The sequence below is a fragment of the Scomber scombrus genome, chromosome 5 (genome assembly GCF_963691925.1).
Source record: "Scomber scombrus chromosome 5, fScoSco1.1, whole genome shotgun sequence".
Taxonomy (NCBI): domain Eukaryota; kingdom Metazoa; phylum Chordata; class Actinopteri; order Scombriformes; family Scombridae; genus Scomber; species Scomber scombrus.
The window spans coordinates 5,681,178-5,704,780 of record NC_084974.1 but is presented as its reverse complement, the minus strand read 5'-3'; the positions used below and the strand labels follow the sequence as shown (position 1 = coordinate 5,704,780).

At 40.2% G+C, this 23,603-nt stretch overlaps 1 protein-coding gene across 1 annotated transcript in view; it reads right to left on the bottom strand.

The window, feature by feature from the left end:
* Window positions 1–23,603, bottom strand: part of clcn2c (chloride channel 2c) — a 162,595-nt gene that overhangs the window by 18,780 nt on the left and 120,212 nt on the right. The window contains exons 15-20 of the mRNA XM_062419239.1: window positions 20,915–21,128; window positions 13,596–13,729; window positions 9,848–10,038; window positions 7,808–7,919; window positions 6,994–7,064; window positions 6,464–6,538 (exon numbers count right to left, since the gene is read on the bottom strand). Coding sequence (XP_062275223.1) covers window positions 6,464–6,538; window positions 6,994–7,064; window positions 7,808–7,919; window positions 9,848–10,038; window positions 13,596–13,729; window positions 20,915–21,128 — 797 coding nt within the window. The remainder of the gene's footprint in view (window positions 1–6,463; window positions 6,539–6,993; window positions 7,065–7,807; window positions 7,920–9,847; window positions 10,039–13,595; window positions 13,730–20,914; window positions 21,129–23,603) is intronic.

Sequence of the window (23,603 nt, the reverse complement as noted above, 5' to 3'; positions counted from 1 at the left end):
AGCAAGTAGAGACCTCTGTTGGTAGGAAACATCTGTAGCACTGTCCAATCAAAAGTGTTCAACTATATCATTAAATTAACAGTGTTTTTTCAGTTAGCTACGCAACAGTAACCCTGGGTTTAAATGTTTAGTAACAGTTCATTTCTATTAGAACCAGTTTGTGTGGTGCCGTTTTAATTTAGTGATTTGTAAATCTCAAATTGGCAAAAACTGACATTATAACTGCTTTCATTTAGATTTTCATTGTATGCAGACGACACTATGGCCTGAATTTTCTTCTTAACTGCTAATTGGTCATTTATTAGTGAATGTCCCTTCATTTTTTGCAGATTGAGGTTCCATATGTCAAAGAAACTGCAAAGATCAAATCATTCCTCTCAACTTATTTATGTTTTCCTTTACAGCCATCTTTACATCATTTACAAATGTAGCCACCAGAGTGGTAACAAGCTCTAAGAAATTTGGTTCTTTCACTTCTCTATAATTTTCTGTGATTGCTGAAAAAAGTGGACAACTGACAATATGCATATCTGATTAACACAAGACGGTTTCAACCAGTTTCTTTGCTTGTTTTTGTCCCTGGGTCTTGTTTTCTCTCCTTGTCCACAGAGGGTGATACTGATGCAACGGACTGTGAACAGCCAAACAGCTACTCTGAATTCAATTTAGGTAGGGCAGCTGAGAAAGAGGGCTCATTACACACACAGGCACACACGGTCCATTGTTAAGACGACAAGTAAAGAGGACACATATTCCTCTACCAACCCTTAAAGTCTACTTTTCATCGCTGTCTTGCATCATGTGTGCATGCGTGTTACCATGCAAGTGTGTTTTATGTAAGAAAGAAAGAGAAAGACGCACATACCCCAACGATCTGAAGCAGCTAAAGAAAAAACTCGAAAGAAATGAAGAGGGGGTGGGGGGAGAAGCCAGGTGCCAAAAAAACGGAGCCCACGAGCCATCATAAATAAAGCATGGAGGCATTACGAAGACGCAAGAAGGGGGAAAAATAATGAGAAAAACAGCGAGGAGAGACTGAGAGGCTGGGCCGCATCATTTTTCTCAAACAGACTACTGATGTCATTTACCCTGCATCAATATTTCACAGCCTAGACGGAGGGGAGGGCAGGGGAGGAAAGGGGATATGGGGGTGGTGTGAGCGGGCTTTAGAAAAGTCGTAAAGATGGACGAAGAACGTGAAGCGGAGCCGCGGAGATTAAACCAGATCCAGAAAAGAAGAACTAAAGGAGAAAAGCGCTGTGAAAGTGGGGCTGATGGAAAGGGAGAGCAGAAGTCATAACTTCATTTCTCTTCCAGCGCAGGGGTGTAACTCTGAAGGCTTGGGAAGAGAAATGCATTTGATAAATTTGTTTGTCCATATCCACGCTCAGGCCTGTGGAGCCTGGACAGATTAAGAAGAACGCTGTAATCAGCATCAGTCTCTGCCATGTGCACTTATAACACTGTTGAATGTTAATAATAACTCCTGATGACAGGAGGAACAAGCCCAAAGGCTTTACTGTACTGTACTGCACGCACGCCAAGTGCTACAGGGGTTCATTACTAATTAGCTCACTGCAAGGCATAATGACTAACATGCTTCTAGGCTCACTTAACACATCCAAAAATTCACTGCGCTCATAATGTACCATCTGTCTCAGCACTGACCATACAATATGCTCCTCATGGGTACACTTAACAAATCCTTCTATCTTATTAAATTACAAGCAGCAGTGGCAGCTGAGAGCTGCTGAAAACTTCAGACTGGAAAGATGTATAGGTATAAACTCAAATCAACTCAAATAAACACGTTTAAAGAAAGTGGGACTGCCTAAATTAGGGCTATGCCACACTCTTTATTACATGTCACAGAGCTTAAGCTACAGATTTTTATTTTATCAAAAGGAAATAGAAGATTTCTACTGAGGCTGATCTACAGTATTTCGTCATTGTGTAACTGTTTTCACAAGGATAAAAGGATAAAAGCATAAAAGTGCTGAAGAGAAAACAAAGTTTTTTTTCATATGTTTTACCTTGGGTATTCATTTATTCTGAACTGAAGTTGATTTTCATGTTATAAAAAAAACAAATTAAAATATATACTGCAGACACATCGGAACTGTGTTTCATATGAAATGACATCAAGAAACTTCCCTTTTTGCTCTTCAAACACAATATAAAAATTGATAGTCAGTTAATCTCGGTTTTTAGATCTTTCTCCAAGTAGTGTGTTGAAAGAATGAATGTTCTTTACAAAGTGCCATGAATCACTCCTCATGATCTATTCAAGTTTGTACTTATTTGTATTTCATTTTATTTCCTCTCTGGGTAGGTTTCTAGGCTGAGTTGGTACAAAGCTTGCATTGATAATGTGCATAAAAGATTTAAAAGAAGAAAAAATCTGCAAAAAATCCAAATTAAAAAGAGAATATGATCATAAACCACAGCGATATTAGTCTGATTCACAGAGATGCTATCAGATGACCTCTGTATTTAATGTTGGCAGTGCAATGTGTGAATATGTATTGTTTGAAACTATCTACTGTCCCTGAACCCTCACTGCACTTTGCTCATTACCCAACAAGCTTAAAAGGAAACTTCAGAATTTCTTTAGCTGATTACGATAACAACTCAACTCTCAAGAGATTTCAGGACGAGACTTCTCCTTGAGAGACCAGATCATCGTTTTATTACTCTGTATGGATCCTTTTCATAATGTTGTCAGACAGTTATAATAATAACAATCTGAGCCTATCAGTGGCAAAATCAAGAACTTTTAGTTGGCGGACACTGATGGGGCGCTATTGCTACATCAGATTACATTGCAGTCCATTTAGTGGCTGCCAACAGTCGACAAAATGTTAAATAGGGTCCAGGTTGAAGAGTACCTAGTTTCCCTTTTAATAAACAGGCCATTTCCAAAGAATGATGCAGACGTTTGTTAAATGCTGACTTTTATTGTAGCACCACATCAGGAGAGTCAATGTGATTTCAAACTTCTACCAACTGTTCTTTCTCAGACATTGCCTCAAAAACACAGACGATGTAATGAGCTCTACGCCTCCTACAAATGTGAGCAACTTGTATACTTTGTTTTGATATATCTTTTTCATTATTACAGTTGAGGAAATGTGTTTCGTCATTCACCTCAAACTTAAGTTCCTCCGGTGTTATACAGTCTCTATCACTGTCTTTTAGTGCCACACAACCCAACACAAGCACTGTGGTGTCACAGTGTGAAATACACGCCCGAGGGTTCTACATTTTACCCCACCAAGTGAAAAAACAGCCCAAGTGCGCCTCCCTTGTTACTAATTTTGTATTTTGTGGAGTTCCTCTAGGCAAGACTGACATCTGTTGTGTAATTGCACAGCATGGACTGTACTAAGGCACCAATGTGCTGCATTTTGGGACTATTTTTTGTGGTATTTCATTGCTGAAACTGGTCATTTCAGCCGGATATTAGAAAACTCCTGCTGGATGTGGTGCATGGAAGATATTTCATGGGAACAGTATATAATTGGAGAGCACAACCCTTACTTATCAACAAGATTAAGACTTTTTCGCGGTGTCATTTGTCAACTGTGTGGCGCGGGGTTTACACACAGGCCTCCGAGCGATGGATGAAGAATGACCTGACGCTACTCCGTTGCTTGTGAATGATTGAAAATGTGTACAGACTTCAATAATTGTCACTGACATGTGAAACTAATGGGGCCCCTTAAGTGCCTCAAGTATAAATCATTAACAGTGCTAATAGAGTTACACAGACACAATGCTGAGTGAGCCTCATATGGAGGAATAGTGTGTTCTTGTATTTTATTTATGTTCAAATGAGGTTGGGGACAAAAAAAAACATTTCCATTAAGGTCTGTGTGTGCAGACCTGGCAACTTCTCTTGGTGCTTTGGAAGGAATTGTTTTTTAAGATAACTATAGTTGAAATTCTAGTTTTCTGAGAATCTTTGGTCTTTATTGTAGAATTTTGTCCCCGCAGACCAACATATCATTATTGACTGTCTTCTAATGAAATCAAAGAACTATCTAATCATTCAAAGCACTCCAAACAAAGACTCCTGATTTGCTGCCTATTAAATTGAATGTTGGTGTAACTGTATACAAAATCAATGACAAAAATGGGCTTGAATAGATGCATATTTGCTCTAGGCGGTGCAAACTGAAGCAAAGATGAGTCTGTGCAGGTTAAACATGGTTATTTAAAAGTTTCTCCAGAGGTTGAAGGATCTCATTAGGGACAGAGACAAGAGGAAAAAGAAGCGAGACTAAAGGAAAATACCAAAAATAACTCCAGTCAGAGTTTCAACCATCACATAAACACACATTTCTGTGTTTCCTGTCTTTCTACTTTCTACTATATTACAATCACATACAAGCAAAACCGCCTTACCTCCTGCCATTCTAGACAAAACAGCTCTACTTATACTGTAGTTGTGTTTCTCTACTTTCTTTGTGGTTTGGTGGCACTGAATCAGTAGAAACATGTGGCAACATACCAGCTATGAGTTTACCAAAAAGAATAAACCATGATGGAAGCAAATAAGGATCCGGTCTGTAAGCTAGTAATCAAGTTTTAAAATGAAAATCGAAATTAGTCTTTGTGTCTTTCTTTATACAGTGACAAACTTTTCAGAAAAAAAAGACCATACCGAAAAGAAAGCAACATCTTAAATGAAAACATATGGTCTTGGTGGGTCATTTAGATTTACAAACTTTGGAAATGTCAAACAAAGGTTATGATTGTAGCGATATTCAAAATGTTTCAAAGAAATATGGATGACATGCTCACCACATTCGCCCCATAGAAACTCTTTAAGACAGGTGGTGGCTCCTAGTGAATGAAATGACATCATATGCGGTGAGAGACAAACAATCTTACAGTGTAGATTTGTTTCGGATTCCTGGATTATCGATGAATCATCAAAACTAACGGGCAAACATCTAATGTGCAAATCTATGAATGCATTTTTTGTGTGTGCTTGATCATGTGATGCTTAATAGTGTTTGATTCTTAGGAATTGATGTTGTCTGATCATTTGTCATGCAACGCCGGATGATCTTGTTTTTTCATGGAATCATTTTTCTCAATTCATAATCAGACGCTGGTTTCATTGATTGACATGCACCGCTGCTGGAGCGTACGCGCTCGCTGGTAATTGGACAGAAGGCTACATCTCCAGTTTAGCGGGGGGGGGGATATTCTCCAATATCTCGCAGGACTTCTCATGCATCATCATTTCATCTGAGCTGCTGTTGAAATGCTGTCGTTCAAATACCTGCCTGTTTCCTAATGAAGAGATATGATGCTCTTATCCTGATATTTAACGCTGCATGCACAGAGGAAGTGGCCCACGTCGTCCTCCCTCCCCTGCATGTTTCACTCACGGTGTATCTCACACACTTTTATCAATTGCAAAAAAAAAAAAAAAAAAAAGCAATGGGACTCTGGGTCACTCCAGGAACGGGAGACGCCCGCTCTGGGAGGCGGTCACTGATTGGACGCCTCGGATGACACAGCTGATGATGGACAACAGTGCATGCTTGTTTTAACAACCTCATCCTTGTAGACCACTTGACCACAACTCAACCACAACTTGATTAAAAGATGACAGCAGCTCCACCATCATTTCACCAGCTGCTTGTCTAAAGTTTTGCGACAGGTTTGACAAAAGATTTCATTTTCTGAAGCTCTCTGAAATTTGATAAATAACTATAAAATGTGCAAAAGCTGTTAAAACTACAGCTAACTAAAGTTAAAAATATTATTTAAAGGGCTGCAAGACAAAAAGGTATAAAAATAAAGGTTTAGGGTCGTTATGACCAATGTTTGATTTAATCCTAAAATGTCAAGAATTAAATAAATACATAGAATCTAATGAAATAAATGATCATAGGAATGAATATAAACAAAATACATTATGTAACCATGACATTGTGAAATAATTACATATATGTTACATATATTAACAGGACATCATTTTTTCATTCCAGCCCTTGTTATTTCACAATGCCCCTTTTTCAAAAGTCTGAATTGAGTTTGAATTAAAGAAGAATTGAACAAGTATGAAATGTTCTGATTCTATAAGTTGCCAATTTGCAGTTGTGGTATTTCAGTGGTCAAGTGTTCTCCAATACCTCTACTGACCATTGGACCAATGAAAACAGGTGAAGCTGAATGGAACCTAGGCCTAGCCAATCATTAAAGCGACTACAGGCAGTGACAGGTCAGTAGAGAAGGTTACAGGTTGGACAAGGAAGAGGGTGTTCAACACTTTCAGGCACGATGGCACAGACGGGTTTGGCTGAGCCTGGCCCAGATCTACGTCCATCGGCATTAGGGATTAGCCCTGGAATGGAATGACGGGGTGACAATTGGTTGATTGGCTGATGAACCTGTTGCCGGGCGGATTCCAGGCATTTGGGTAGCCCCGATCGGTGGCTCTTACCACGACGGATATCCGGACTCGTTTGGACGGCCTCCTGTGTTCAGGAGACGCTGGGCTCTCCAAGTTGTTGTTTTTCTTACGGCGACCAGAGACAAGCACACAACGTTAAACAACCTTAATGTCACTTTGACTTTGCCTAAATTATTTTCCTGCAAAGCCGCTTGACATCACCAAACTTTACTGCAGAGCTGTGGAAAAAAAATAAGCTGAATGTATCTTTATGACATTTGTAGAGTGGTTCAAGAGTGGAGAGATTTCTCTTCAAAGTCTCACAGGATGCAAGGATGAGACAAAGTGAAAAAGGTTTTTTAAATTGAGGTCTACTGAGGTACTGTGTGTGTGTGTGTGTGTGTGTGAGAGAGAGAGTGTGTGTTCAGAACATGTGTGTGTCTGTTTGTGTGGGAGGTACTGTACTGTAGAGCGTGAAGGACTGTATGTGAGAGATAGTATAAGACTGTGTGTGTGTGTGTGTGTGTGTGTGTGTGAGGGGGCGTAGTTGTCGGGTGTATTCGAAGACATGGTTCTCTCACCTCCATGCCTTCTGTGTCTGGACTGGCACAAAACAGGTTCTTCAAAGCAATGCCCGAATTATCTTGTGGGCCTGAAAGAGAGACGGAGAAAAATCAAAAACCACTGGAACAATCAGATGTTCCTGATCACCAACTGTTCAATTCAATTCCCTCTGTCTGAAGAGGAACTCATCTGGTGTCTAAAAGAAGCATTACAACAGCTGCATCCCAATTCAGTCAGACATGAGCCTGGACTGTGAATCATACATATGTAGGGGGGAAAAAAATCTACATGCAATTTCAATATAGATGTGAAGGATCTCAAAAGCACTGGAAGGATTTTCTATGTCAATACATGTTTAATTTTACAGACCTACAGTACTGTGCATTAGTTGTTTTTAGCAATGCTAGTAATGCAGTAATGCTTATTGTCTTTTTTACATGCTGGATTCATTTAAATAGCATTTGCAACAATGCTCTTTGCTAATATTGTATTTATTTTTGGGTTTGATTGAATGTGCTGAGGAAAAGTTGAGAGAGAGAGAGAGAGAGAGAGAGAGAGAGAGAGAGAGAGAGAGAGAGAGAGAGAGAGAGAGAGAGAGAGGGGGAGAGAGAGAGAGAGAGAGAGAGAGAGAGAGAGAGAGAGAGAGAGGGAGAGAGAGAGAGAGAGAGAGAGAGAGAGAGAGAGAGAGCTTAGAGTTGTTACTTCTGTTTCATGAGTTTAGAGACCGAGGCCATTAACATTAACAGCATTCTTTCTGGATCTATTCAATCTTCTTCTCTTTGGTTGCCTAAACTGTTTGAAAACACATTAGTGTGTGTGTGTGTGACTTACTGGTGGGGATCTCAGTGGGTCGCTCCACCACAGAGGGTCTCTTCAGAGCAGGTTTAAGGGGCTTCTGAGGAGTTGGACGAGTAGGACTGAAGGATGACTCCTCAGTAGAGATCTGCAAACACACACACACACACACAGACACATACACAGACACACACACACACACACACACACACACACACACACACACACACACACACACACACACACACACACACACACACACACACACACACACACACACACACACACACAGACACAGACACAGACACAGACACACAGACACACAGATAAGAAACAGCACTCAAAGCTCCCAAACCCCAATCCTACTTAAGAGATGGACTCCTCTCTGTCGTCCTGCAGACTCATTAGACAAATGTATGTACTTGTAGGGAGTAATGAGATGGAGAGAAATCAAAAGGGGGAACAAGTCAGTACTAAAAGAAAAAAAAAAGCAGAGGGAAAAAGGAAAAAGAAACCAGCAGGAGCCGAAAGCTTAAAGAAGTGGCTGATATAACATTAAATGACTTCAATGACTTTCCATGCTGGCTTCTCCATGACCTAAAAAACATTTGGACTTAGTTGCAGTCATGTCTCTCTGAAGCATCTGAACATTAAATATTTCACATATCACATGCTGTGTGAAACATGTGACCCATTTGTAAAATCACGAACCTCCCTGATAAATTGGGCCGATATAGTCTCTTAATTAAATTCTGGACATCAGCTAACTGGAGTTTCTTTAATTCTTTTACTGTGTAGATATATTCCAGCTGTCGTTTCTTTTCTCTTTTTCTCCTCTTTTGTGCAGTAATTCCTTTTCTTAAAGAGCAAAATGTTTCTTATAGCATCTGTTTCCAGTGAGTAACTACATTGAAGAACATTTTTATTAATCTGGTTTTAAAGAAGGGGGGCTTAGTGTCTGCTCATAAAGTCAAAAACCTGTGAAATACATACCATACTGTAAGAATATGTTACCGCTGATGAAAGCAGTACGGGATGGAAATGAGAAAAGTAGAAGAAAAGAGGGGGAAAAAAAGGGTAAAGAGCTTCTCACACACACACACTTTTCCCTCCCACACCCACATCCACGCCTGAGGGTGTTCTACTCAGCCACTCACTGCAAACTGATGAAAGAGGAATGAAGACAGGGAAAAAAAGAGATAAATCGACATTTTGAGCAGCACAGTGCAAGACCTAAAACCACTTTAGACATCTACCTTAAACACTGACTGCCAGCATCCATCCTGTCTGTCTCTTTCTCACACACACACCCACCCACACACACACACACACAAACGCATACACTCAACGCATGCAATCTCCTTATAGCCGTTATTGATGGCTTAATAACACGTTAATGATGCACTAAGCCATAATCCGTCTCACTGATACACAGTTTTGGAATAAATTTCCCATTTTCACCATCCTTCCTCGTCTCCTAAACCATCCAATCAGAAGCCTTTGTCCGGTAAGTTGTTGCCGTTGTCTCCACGAGCAACAAGTGAACCCGACCCGTCACGTCTGCGTTTCGAGACTCATTTTTCTCTTCTGTCTGTGTTTTTCTAAAAAAAACATCTTTCTCAATTTCGACTGTCAAAACTTCAAAGTTCAGACAGAACCCATATTAGATTTGTTCCTCCAGTAGTGATTTGATAAAAGCGAGATGTCAAAAAAATCCTGCAGGGCTTCATTTTTATCTACTTGCTATAGAAAAATATGTATCCCCTTTAAAAAAAAGAGCTTTTTTGTTTGGTTTACTTTAGAAAGATGAAATGTCTGGAGGAAGTAAAGCAAACATTAGTTTTTATTACTAGCTGAACAATGGTGTTACTGCAGATGGTGCTCCTGTTCTCTTTTGTTATATTGACCTAACTGCTCATAATAGCTATGATTTTTTTCTCTTTTTAAACAAAATCTTAGGTTTTGATGGTTTTTCTATCGTATTAGATGGTATTTAAATCATATGAAACTTTTCTGGGGTAACAAGCTTGTTGATTCTCCAGCTGCAGAATGTAAGCTACAAGTTTAACCTCTGACCTGGAAGCGGACTTCCTGACTGGCCCGCTGGTTGCCGTCCTCGCTGATAGGGTTTGACACGACGGAAAGGCGCTTCTTCTCCGCGATGGTCCGCTCCCTGATGTACTCTAACCTCCGAGCACGCCCAAGCTGCTGCGAGAGCAGCGACTGGAGCTGGGCACGCTCGATGGAGCCCAACAGGATCATGGACTCTGGAAGAGAGAGCAAGAAAAATGAGGAATGGGGGAAAAAAGTGGAGGAGGATGGAGGGATTGGAGGGATATTTTGTGGAGGAGAAGGGAGAAAAAGAGGAGGAGATTGGAAGTGGGGAGGAGGTGAAGAGCAGGAGAAAGATGAGGAGAAAGAAACAAACTGTGTGAGTGAGGGGGAGAAGGGAGGTAGAAGTGAGACAGGAGAGGGAAAAAAAAGGGCAAGCAGAAGTAAGGATGAAGGGAGGGAGCAGAGGTGAGGAGAAGAGGAAGCAGGAGGAGGATGAGACGAGGCAGTAAAAGATGCTTTAGGAAGGGAGAGAGCGAGCAGACTGCAGGAGATCCCAAACACATGTTGCAGCACTGCAGAGGGCTCAGCCGAGTTACATAAGAAGAGCCTGAATGCAGTGAATGTGTATCAAGTCGTGCATGTGTGCGTGTGTGTGTGTGCGCGTGTGTGTGTGTGTGTGGGGAGGGCTGACAGCTTGCTTGCTTTAAGTAATTGCCTTTGTGACAGTACGTGCTGATTATGTATTTGGTTAAATGCCGCAGCTAATTGTTCCTGCATGATTGCATAATTGAGTCAGTGCCGGAATACCAAATTTGCACTTCAGTGAGGCGGTGCCCCTCATCAAGCTGCGCTCAGGCAAGTTTGTCAATCAATCAATCACTTTAACGAGCGTGCCACCAAGGTCGCCGGGAATTTGTGTTTGGTACAGACTGGAAGGGAACGCTGTGTTCAATAGCATCAGCAACATCCGACACACACACACACACACACACATCAATATCACATCAGACACAGTGATTGGAACAACACACGGTGTCCACACGCTTTGTACTACTGTAAAAAGCTTCTTAGTGTTTTCACACTGTTCACTGTATCCTTAGGACATCACTTTATTAATGACTTTATTATAATGCATTGTAGCAACTGTTTTCTGGTGCCAATTTTGTAACTCTTAAAATATCTGATAGAAGTTTCAGTGTCTAAAAAAAACAGGTTCTCATCTAGAATGTGGAACCATTGGTGTTACAGCCTGAATACACATGTGTGATCATTGTGAAATGTCTTCCTTACTGTCTGTTCATTCATTTATTCTCTCTTTTATATATTCCTTTGTATTTTATTGATATGTGGACCCACCATGAGCTGTGTCCTCTTGACCTGTTTTAAAAAACGTTTTTTATATCAGAAATATGGATTTCGTCTAACTGCCTAAAGACCACATGGATGGTTCCATACTACATTCCACTCTTTGCAAGTATAGTCATCACTTCTTTCATTGAAATGGATAATAATTTGTAATTAATGCTTCATAAACAGTCAAACTGGACCGGCTCAGTGCTGACCCAGGAGGTCAACAGGTGTGATTATGTGCTGACATTCAAATATTTGAAATGGTTTTAAAACCTGACTAAACTTTGACACGCACCAGTTTGTGATAATCCATCAACATATTTTCTTAAATGTATAATTCATAATTACTGCTTTTTTTAAACTCAAAAATGAGGATGAGGTTTCATTTAAATTAGGCCTTTTGGCCATAATTTTTTTTAAAGTGTGTAAAACCTGTGGAAATAAGTTGGAATGAAGTTGGCTAACAATGTGTTACACAGAATTGGGTGATAATTTATACTTTATGCTTTTTAAAACAGTCAAACCAGCCAAAATTGACCTGGGAGGACAATATTCACATGGTTGCATTTCTCTAGTTGATTAATAATACTTTGATTTAATAAAGCAAAGCATGAGGGGATCCATGATGAGGTTTCATCTAAATAATAACATGATGTAAATGACATCTTTGATTGTGGAGGTATGACTATGGTGTACAGTGCAGTTTGACCAATAAGAGATTTTTGAAGCAAATACTGATAATGGGACCTTCCAATAACAATAAACTGTATCTGACTATTTTAATAATATGAACACATAACATATAAAGGCCTTTTTAAAAAAGGATTCTTTACATTGGTTTCCTTAAAAAAAAGTAGCAAAGATAAATGCTAGGTGGAATATTTTACAGTTGCAAGATAACAAAGAACGCCTGCACTCTGAATGGAGCATTTACTCAGTGTGTGGGTGATCTTTGTTCTCCACATTGATTTTTTTACCTTTTAGCCTACGCACCTGTGCATACACTACCATGGGGGATATTTCACATTTGAAAAAATAAACCTGTCAGTGTTTTGGACAAAATATATCATAGTGTTTCTAAACTACCTAAAAATATTGGTGGCATTTCTTTCTCTTTATTTCCTGCTACTTAGCAGCAGGTATAAACACAGATACCAATAATTCTGCGGTTGATATATTGATCTGGTTGATTTATGGTATACATTGTTTATGGTATATATTAGTATACAGACACCGATAGTTTAAGATCGTTGAATGTGTTCCTGCATGAATAAAAACTGCCTGATAGGCAGCCGAATGCCAAGAAGGTGGGTCTCATCTAATATGAACCTGCCATACGCTAAGAAGGGGGAAGAAGGGAACATAACAAACCTAAAGTATTTTGGTTTACATTCTGTCTGCATTTATGTGTTAACCCTTAATGAAATGAACTCAACACCCAGCTGTGTGCTGCCAGTGTAAGGTTAGTCAAAGCTGGGGTTTTAGTAGACCCACACTCTGTCTTTGATGTTGGCAACCGATGGCACTCAGTATTTACTTTGGCCTGTAAGCAGGTGGCATAGCAGCTGGGTTTTTGGTGAGAATTCATTTCCTTACACAAAACAATTATTTCTCCATTACTGTCAGAAGTTAGAGGACTACTGGGTAGCATTTAGTGGCATCTAGAGGAACAGCTCCATTTATAAGTGTGTTTCAATTAGTGAATAATGACCTGAAAATAAGAATCATTGTGTTAAAATGAGGCCTTTATATCTACATATCGAGTTGGTCCTCTTCCACGGAGGTACCGTGTAACACTGCCATGTTTCTACAGTAGCCCAGAATGGACAAACCAGACCCTCTGACTCTAGAGAGGGTTTTGGGGTCATTGTAGGTTCTCGTTCGTGCTTAGAATGTGGGCAGAGGGTATTCACTTGGTCTCAAAACTATATAAATGTGGATATAAAAACACGTATTTATTGAGCGCATGTGCAATGCTGTGCGTTTATGTGTAAGCACTCATGGGTGGTGATGGCAGACCTGCAGTGCATGCTTATGAATTTTCATATTCGTATAGAAGGAGAGAGATCTATAGTGATGGCTTTTTCCTTGTATGGGCCGGTTGGTGTATAGGCAATAGTAATATATCCTGAAAATATACCTACATATGTATTATATATGATGTATGATATATATTATAATGAAAAGCAATACGCTGAGGAAAAACTCATAACTCAATTCCTTTTAACCTGCCAGAGATAAGGAGGCCTTCGTGGGATATTAGAGGATATCTTCCTTAAAAATAAACAAGTGTGTTAAAAACGATGAACAAATAAGCAGGATATGAGATGTGCATGTTTGTAAAGTGCACGTCTGTCTGTCTGTCTGAGCATGCAATGAAATCTGAACCACTCTCTGTCAGTGTGTGTCTGTGTCTCACCGGCTGATTCCACCAGAGCCAGAGTCTTGAGGTGGCCTGTCAGCAGGACGTTATGCAGGTCTCTGTAGCAGCAGTTGAGCGTGATGTAGCGCACGTCCCTCACCATGATGTCCTCCACACGAATATTATACTTCCTGAGAAGGGGGGGAAGAGGGAGAAGAGATAAAGAAATGAGATGTTGAATATATCAAGTAGGATAAGGGATATATCTGAGGAGAGGGAAAAAAAAGGTGGATCTAGCTGAAAATCAAATATCATTCGAGTTTGAATATATATCTGCTGACTTTTGAAAAACGACACCAACTTTAAACCTTTGATGATACCATTTCTGATGAAGTCATGCCGCTAAAAATACGGAACTATATTTCCAGGTTGGTCAGTGCAGTTTTCATGAAAATATCGCTCAGCGTGCATCTATAACCGCTCTCTGACCTCACATCCTTCTTCCAGCTGACCGGTCAATCCAGTAACACGTTTCCACTGTTCCACACGTCAGCCGGATGTTAGCGGCGCTGACAGCGTGGCCATGTGTACAATATGAGGGGGGACAAAAATGGGTGACATTGCGTGAGCAGATCTTGTCTCAGCAGAATTGTACGCCCCGGTACACCAGTCATAAACACTCAGCTTTCTCTTCCTGCCTCGGCTTGCCAAAACTTGCAAAACACGACAGCAGTCACTTGATGTTTCCGCTGCCAAGCCCCGGCGGCCGTGCCAGGACGCAGGCTCCGGCCAACCCTCCGCTTCTTGTTGCAGTGACAATTTATGCACTGACCTCTCTTGGACTAGAGAGTCAATTTGATGACTTCCGATACAACGGCTCAAAAAGTTGGTCCAAGATACCAAATAAAGCAAAAGCTCGTAGACACTTCCATGAGATTGGACCAACAGAAAATCTGTGCTTGAACACAAAGCCTCATAAAAATGTTCTCTACAGGTCCTTCAAGTACTGTAGTGCTGATGCCATTAAAGGGGCAGCTCCAGTTTTTTCACATATGTGTATGGCAAATACTGTATGCTTACGGTTGTTTAAGTACATGGCTTGGTTAGGGTTAGGGAATGATTGTGGTTATAGTTACAGATTTATGACTACACATGTATGAAAGTCAGACTGGTACGCATCCACACTCTAACTTTCCAATAGAGCCTGACCGATATATCAGTGAGCTAAGATTATTGGCAGATATCGGCTTATCGCAGATATATTGCTATCGGCTTATGTTGTCTGATATGTACCAATTTAAATGATGTAATTATCAGTGTCAATCAGTGTGTGTGTGAATGGGTGAATATGACATGTAGGGTTAAAGTGCTTTAAGTGGTCAAAAGACTAGAAAAGTGCTATATGAGTACAGTCCATCCACCACATACTGTACGTACATATGTTTTTTGTTCTATGTGGTTTAAAAAAACAATCATTAACTTATCTTTGTCACAAGTGTTTGATAACCACATTTGAGGCATCACTGCAAAACATGTGTATATGTATATTCTGTATAAGATTATCCCTAATGTCGGTATCAGCCCCAAAAATCCAATATTGGTCAAACTCTATTTTCCACTTCACTGCATTACATAATGGGGACACTACTACCTGCAATGCAGCTGAATATGGGCACTTGAAACAATAAACAAGTGTGATGTCTTGAAAAGGTCCAATATGAACATATTTCCTCTGAACACTTCACATTTTTTGTCCAAGTTTTGAGGTATGAGATTTGTTTATGAGATTTCTGCCTCCACCACAATTCAATGGAGTTGATTGGAATTTGGTTTGTGGTGCTCCCAGCATTGAAAAATTGCATCACTGCCACCAGCTGGAACTTTTCATCAGAACTGCTTTGGACAGAAGAAATACTTCCTCAGCAAAGTGCTTGCGTTGATGTTTGTGTACCATCTGGACTGACAGGAACGGAGTCCACTTTGAATTTGTCTTCATCTTTGGTGTCACATGCTCAATGCTGCTGTACTGCATGTCTCAGAGATGACCTGTCAATCAAACACTGCAGGGCGAATGATTCCTAATGAACAACACGGAACATTGTAGGTAACGCTCCTTCTATTTTAACCTTAGTGACTGTCATTTCTCATCCCAACTACTCCTCGGTTTGTTCTGTTTCTGCTCAAAACAGACAAAAATCCATCAATGACTGCCTCACAGCACACCTACTAGACACCTACTGTTACCAGCAGCAAATCAAACAGATTTCCTCAACTGGATAAATGTTGAGTCACTACTGTTTTCTATCGGTCTGTGGTAGAAATACATAATAATGATTAAAAACAACTTCCTCTTTCTGATGCATTGGCAGCCTCTTTTAATTTGCTAGTGGATGTGAAAGAATACTGTAATGCATGCCTCTGAACTGGCCAAAACCGCTGCCAAGACTAATTTCCCTTGGGATATCAAAGGCAGTTGATGAAATCTGATTGGTTTCCTTTTAATTAAACCTTCCTCCCCCGCAAGGCTGGGCAATACATTTGATCAGTTGGAGCTATCTTGCTTTAAGCCACGGCTTAAAGATCTCAGGCAAGATAAACAGATTTATAAGGGTTATAAATCCCAGCTTATAGATCATCCATATTGTCCAGAGCGGAATGAGAAAGGCTCCGGGTGTTGATATGAATATATATATATGTGTGTGTGTATGTGAGAGAGGGAGGGAGAGCGTAGATAGGTGTAGGGGAGAAGGTGCGGAGGCCAATCAAAAGGTTGCTTCTAATGATCCGGAGAAAATATGATCATCTCCTGCAGCTGTCAGATGAACAGGGACAACAGCGAGCCATGGACAATTCAACAATCTATAATTGGCCGTTATGAAATGCTAAGAAACAAAAGAGTGACAGACTGAGAAACAAACTGCTGTGTTGCACACACACACACACACACACACACACACACACACACACACACACACACACACACACACACACACACACACACACACACACACACACACACACACACACACACACACACACACACACACACACACACACACACACACACAGAGAGAGAGAGGGTGATGTTATGTAATTGTTCCCACACTTATGTCACTCCGACGTTGAAGACGGAGCCATCAGGAGAGAGGACAGTGAGGTTGGAATAAAAGACGCTATTTGGAAAGAGGAGAAAAAGGTTTCATATGTGCTGCTGGGTATGATTACAGAGAGGCAGAGGGTAACAGCATGTCTGTAGTGTGTGGAAATATATATGTGATTTATGTGTGTGTGTGTGTGTGTGTGTGTGTGTGTGTGTGTGTGTGTGTGTGTGTGTGTGTGTGTGTCCATATCTGCTAAAGCTACACAGAAATAAAAGATAAGAAATCCAATTCTCTCTGTGTGGGTGTGTGTGAGCAAATGTACATTCGATCATATGTGAGTATTGCATGGAAGGTGTTACACAAGTGTTCCTGTGTGTGTGTGTGTGTGTGTGTGTGTGTGTGTGTGTGTGTGTGTGTGTGTGTGTGGGTGGACGGTTGCGTGGGTGTGAGATGGATAATTTCCAGTTTGAGTGAAAAACACATTCAGTTTGGAGGGGGCCATGCTACCTACAGTGTCTCAACCCCCCCTTCAGCTGCCTCCTCCGCTCTCGTATGCTGCAGTAATATAACACACACACACACACACACACACACACAATCTGTGATGGAGAGTGGTGTGAGAGAGAGAGCAAGGTGAGAGGCACAGAGACGCATGAAAGTGAATGAAGAATGGAGAGAAGTCGGACTGAAGTTTGTTGAGTGTGTGTCATTAAATATGGATGATTCAAGGAGATTGTGTGTGTGTGTGAGTCTGTGTGTTTGGACTGACATACACACACACACACGCACCCACCCACCCACATTTACAGAGGGGATTCCTGACAGTTTCTCAATCAACTTCATGCCTCAGGACTTTAAAATCATTATGCACAGATAATTTTATCTTTTTTGATGATTGATATACACACACACACACACACACATACACACACACACAGAGGACTTATGACAGTTTCTCAATCATCAATGCCCGGGCAACTTTTAACATTTGGAAACTTTGTATTTATTCTTGAATATAAATTATGGTCTTTGATTGTGTGAAGGTGACTGATGATTCTTACTAATGATTGCACACACACACACACACACACACACACACACACACACACACACACGCACACGCACACGCACACGCACACGCACACGCACACGCACACGCACACACACACACAGGAGTGTCTTCCTGACAGTTTGTAATTCAATTCACTTGAATTTGTTGAGGCTTCAATTATGAATATTTAATGAATTTTAACACACCTGCAGACAGTTAAAGAATAATTTGGATCTTATTTTATAATAACTTGGGAAACCATGTCTGTCAGTGGTGATAACACGGAACTCATCTAAGTCATTACTATGATTGTAAACAAACAGTTCCCTTGCATTTATCTTGTCTTGACCTGACCTGCTTGCTGCTGTGTGGTTACTGCAGAGGAGGCACTATATAGCCAGAGGAAATAAATCATTGATGACAATAAATAAAAACTAAGTGATCCATGCAGATTGCTGAGGAGAGGAGAAGGGTTTTCAGTGGCTTCTGTTCACTTGAGCTTCCACCTGTTCAGACCATCTTTTAACAAAGAGCACTGGTATTTTCATTCATTATTAAACATAGGACATGGCACTGAGATTTAATAGTGACTTAAAATTTAATTCTGAGGTTTTCAGGGGTGCTGTAGCAGGTATCAATTAATGAAGACATCTCTTATGTTCAGACACCGCAGCAGGTCAAAGTTGAAACCCAAAATCCGACGCACAGTTTGGGACATGATTTTACTTTTAGTGTTTGTTTTTTCTTGATAAATAAGTTTGATTAACCCGTGTGTTTGTCTGTGTTTGTCTAACCAGAGATGTCTGTCTGTCCATAGATCGCTATGGGCCAAGTGTTATAGGGGACAGGGCCTTCTCTATCGCTGCACTAAAGCTGTGGAATCCCTTGAGTCTTTCAAGAATCACCTAAAAACATAACTTCTACTCCCTCGCTTTTAACTGTGACAAATAACAAATATTAATGAATGAATCACCTGAAGTCTCTATAGGTTTGTGCTGTTGACACCATGTTCTCTATGCTCTATATGACCATGGACTTTTATTATCAATGTTGTTGTAGTCATGTTTATCATTGTTCTGATTTCTCTTTATTGTGTTCCTCTGTGTAAAGCACAACTGTGTTGTGTTTAAGCCTTGCATACTAATTTTGACCCATTTTTACATTTGAGAGCTGTAAAAAGTAAACAGTATTCAAAAATGAAAATAAAATGTGTATTTTTTTATTTTTTGTGCAGCTGATACACATTTTTGTATATGCAAATGTACAAGTTTGACCTGTGTTTATTAAAAAAAAAAAAAAAAAAAATCATCATCATCTTCATATTCTATAAAATGATGTACTTGAATATAAAATAGTGATTGTGAATGTCTTTTTTTCCCCTCAGAAGGTCAAACATGTATTAATGACTGATGGTGAATTTATGAACGTGAGAAGTCAGAATATGAACAGTATGTAAGGGTTAAAGTGCTATATAAATAAAGTTGATGTTTAAGTCATCTCATGTTTCTTGTCTCATTAGACTTTTTAGCGATGCTGCCATATTCCTAGATTTCACCACTTAACATGGAGAGTACAATATTGTCATAACCAATAGAATCCATGTCTGAAACCTATGGAAATGAGATCTGTGTTGTAATAAAGTAGAATTTCCCTTTAAGGCAATTCAATTCATTTGTTATCATCATGCTGATAATACTTCTGTGAGGCGTTGGGAGCTGGTGTGTCTGTGTTGCTTCATTATGTAATCCGCACAGAAGGACATAACAAACTGTGCAACAGCTCAAATTACACACAGCTTCTTTCCTTTCTCTCCTACACTCTGTACATACACACCCCCACACCCACACACACACACACACACACAGAGGGGACAGAGTGACGATGGGATGAAGAGGTCATAAGGCTCAGGTAGATAATAAGGAGAGACAGAGGAGAAGAAAGCAGGAGGGATAGGGCTGACGGGGGAATAATGAAGAGACGGGGAGAGTGCGGGTCAACTGAGGTGCTGATGCAAAAAGCGAAGGACCCCGAGTAGTGAGACAGAGAGGAACGGGCACAGAAAATGATGAACAGATGGAGGATGAAATCAGATTTTTTCTCATTACTCCCAATTTGTGAATGATGCATCCGAACTTTTACCTCTACCTAATGATTTGCCAACATCCATAACAATAAACGGTTCCAAACAACTAAATGAGAAGTGCTTCTGTGTGGTTTCACTGAGCTCAGAGGAAGCCCGGCAGCTGGTTCAGTGTTGTGCGGTTTGCTATAAATTATTAATGGGAGTGAAGGCAATTAAAAGTCATGTAAGGCTGAGCCAGGCACCTCCATCCAAGATTGTCACCGTCTTTCGTGGTGTATGATGAACATCGTTGCCCCAAAGGGATTAAGTGGGGTTTTAGATTTTCTTAGTGTTGTTCTTCGATAAGTTTCTATCGCTTTTATGTCACTTGGATTTAATTTTACGGCACAAATCGCACATCATTTCATGGCCTGTCACAATAATTATCGACTTATCGTACATTAACGTAATTATCAACATCATCATGTCTATATGTGGACTTATCATATGATACATGGACATGACTTTGATCTGGTTTTTTTTACCTCAATATTGCCACACTTCACATTAGCAGCTAAGAGGCTATTCATGTCACATTGGTTAAGCTAGTAGTGTCCTCCATTCCTCACTGTGATGTCCTGAGTGGAGACTGCAGAAGAATTAAAGTTAAATAACTGTCCCCAACCATAATGTCAGTCTGTGTTTTTACAGAAGTGTAGCAGATTTGAAATTTTCCAAGGTGCATGCTTGTCGGCCACATTTGGTATTAACTGGTAACTTTCCCAATTAATAGAAATGAAATCATTAATAAATAGATCTATGTTCATTTTCTTATGTTGTCTAATTTGAATTCATTTTGGTGGTGATTTGGGGATTTTAATCTTCCATACACAGTAGATGACTGAGTGGTCACTAAAGCAGTCAGCTTAATACTGTATATGCCTGGAGGGGATCTTAAAGCTTCAAGTCTATTTTTATTTTGACTTTCATGCTTTTCATTGATTTTGTATTGGTCCCTCGGTCTGAACATGTCTGGTGTCGACTCTGATGAAGCACAGAAGCTGTTGACATTCTACTTTCACCATGTGGTCAGTTTAGACCGGACCTACTGCAGTGTAACCTCTGTAACATGTGATAAGTGTGTGGTCCCCATTGTACGTACTCGTGGTGTCCCCAGCCCAGCTCCGGGAGGTAGGGCAGCTTCTTGATCCTGATGATGGAGTCGTAGAGGGAGGGCTGGAGGGACTGAGCCACGGCGTTGGCCAGGATCACCGCTATCATCACCGGCAGGATGTGGGAGATCTGTCCCGTCAGCTCGAACACGATGACTGCGGTGGAAACCGTGTGGGTGACCGCTCCTGACAAGGCAGCAGCACCTTTATGTGGAGGGACAGGACAGCAGGGGTAAGTTAAAGAACAAACAACTTTGGGGGTTTTGAGGGGAGTTTCAAGGGCACCATCCATCAAAAGAAAAAAACAGTTCAATATTACCATGAGGTCAAAGAGCTATAAACTATATATTTTACTACCACGCAGCATATAATAGAAAGGATTGATCAATACCAAGGGATCAAAATCTCGTCTGGCTTCTGAAGTTTTTCACTTTTAAAGCTCACTTCTCACCTGAGCTGCCAGAACCTGACCTGCTCAGCAGTGGAGGATAGTGCCAAGAGTCAGTTGAAGCACATTACGTCCTCAAGAATAAAAGATGCATGGTGAAACTTTTATTATAATTATAAAAACATTATAGAAACATGCTATAAAAGTTAGAAAAATGACTATTCTGATCATTGGTTGTATCTACATCAATATTATTTCCACAGGGACAGTATAGAAAGTCGTGAAAATCAGTTCAATACTAGAAATTGCTTGGTTGGACTGATATAGACAGAATATTGTATACACAGCATTATTGATTCAGTCCTCAAAAACCAACCCTTCAGCTTCTTTGGTAATCGATTTACTCGAAGGTTCCGAGTCATCATCCGTTTTTATCAATTTCCTTCACCAGACCCAGCACTCTCTCCTTTCTATACTCTCTACCCCGACAAACCAAATTCACATTCCTCTCCACACAGTCTCCTCTCACACGCCCACGAGGCCAAAATCGACTTATTTGGCTAATTCAATCCGAAAGGAACTTCAATATTTCCAAATCTTCTCTTTCCCCCCTCCCGCCCAATAACGTGTTGTGAAAACAGCAATATAAAAGCTGTGAGAGAGGGAGGGAGAGTGAGATAGAGAGTGAAGGCTCAACAGGGGAAATGGATGAGTCCAATTCAAAGAATGAGATGAACACAGGAGGGGGAAAAAACAGTAGAGAATGAAAGCCAAGAGAGAGGAACAGACGGTGTAGGAGGTGTGTGTGTGAGAGTGTAGAAAGGCAGATTTCATTGTTTTTCCTCGTTACTTAATTGAGCCTGTGCATGTTTGTCTATCCTCCTCAAATAAATGCTGCCGCTCCCTCCGTCGTCCTAACATTTAGTCCCTGAAGCGAGCGAGCTGTGCCGTGAGATGAAAGAGGCTCATCAGAGCGTCAGGCCTATAAAGGGCTGAGTCACCAGCTCTAGTGCACCGCAACAACATCAGCAGCCCAGAAAAACAGCCGACGCCGACGCCGCCAAGACCTGCATCGGTGACATAACCGGCGACACGGCTGTCAACAAGTATAGCGTAGCGGAGGGAATCACAACAGCGCATCTCATTAGACACGGACTTCAACAGAGAGGGGAAATGGCGTGGTTCTGAAGGGACAGCTGGTGTTGGAAAGAGCTGGAATATATTAAGGATTGTTCTGTTATAGGACAAGAACATCATGCTGTCAAGTCTTTTGTTATTGGTAAACATGAGAAAGGACAATAACATGGCACTTTTGATAGTTCGGATGATCCACAAGTGCAGTATATCCAGACTTATCCAATAGATGACAAGAAAGCAGCTAATACGGTTTTAAATGTTTTAACTGCATTAAAACATTAAAAGTGTTAAGTTCATGTTTTTATTAGAGGTGCACCAATATATTGGCCAAATATCTGTATTGACTGATATTCCCTTTGTTGACTTCAGCCCATTTGTAAATAAGATCAAATTAGCCAATGCCAGTGGATGATGTTGTGGTTATGTGCGGTCAGACGGTCAGACTCAGACAGCAGGAGCTACAGTAGCTATGGAAGTACAGATCATTCTTCTTATTAAGTAGGTCATTGTATAGCAGGATAAAAGGATTTTGAAGCAGTTGTTGTTTTTCAAAAAGGAAATAAGATTTTCTTATGAAAGTTATTAAAGATCATTTCATGAATTTGTGCTCATTCAAAGATAGCGTAATGATGGGCTGTATTACTTTGAAACGATTCAGTTATTTATTTATTTTTTACAATAATTTATTTGTTTCCCTGTGTGTAACACAATAACAACAAAACATAATCATATACTAATATTAGCAACCACTTTAAAAATCAATTATAAGTCTGACTACAACCTGACATTTAACATTTTAATTTTTCATACTCTCTCTTGCAGCACAATCCATATATCTTATAACAATATAGATATATAGATAGACAGATAAATAGATATGAGAGACAGAGAAAAATGACATTATATGTTTGTTGATATTGTATATTTATTTGCAATGATGTCAATGTTGGTAATATTCTGTACTGCTTTGACAATATACATTTCTGATCTGTCATGTCAATAAAACGTATCTGAATTAAATTAAATTAAATTAAATTAAATTGAGAGAGCTATTAAACAATGTGCTTATTAGATCTCTTTTTCTTTATTCTTACACATAAAACTCCCTGACAGCATGAATGTAATTAAGGTTATTTGATGAATCTAAGTTGGAT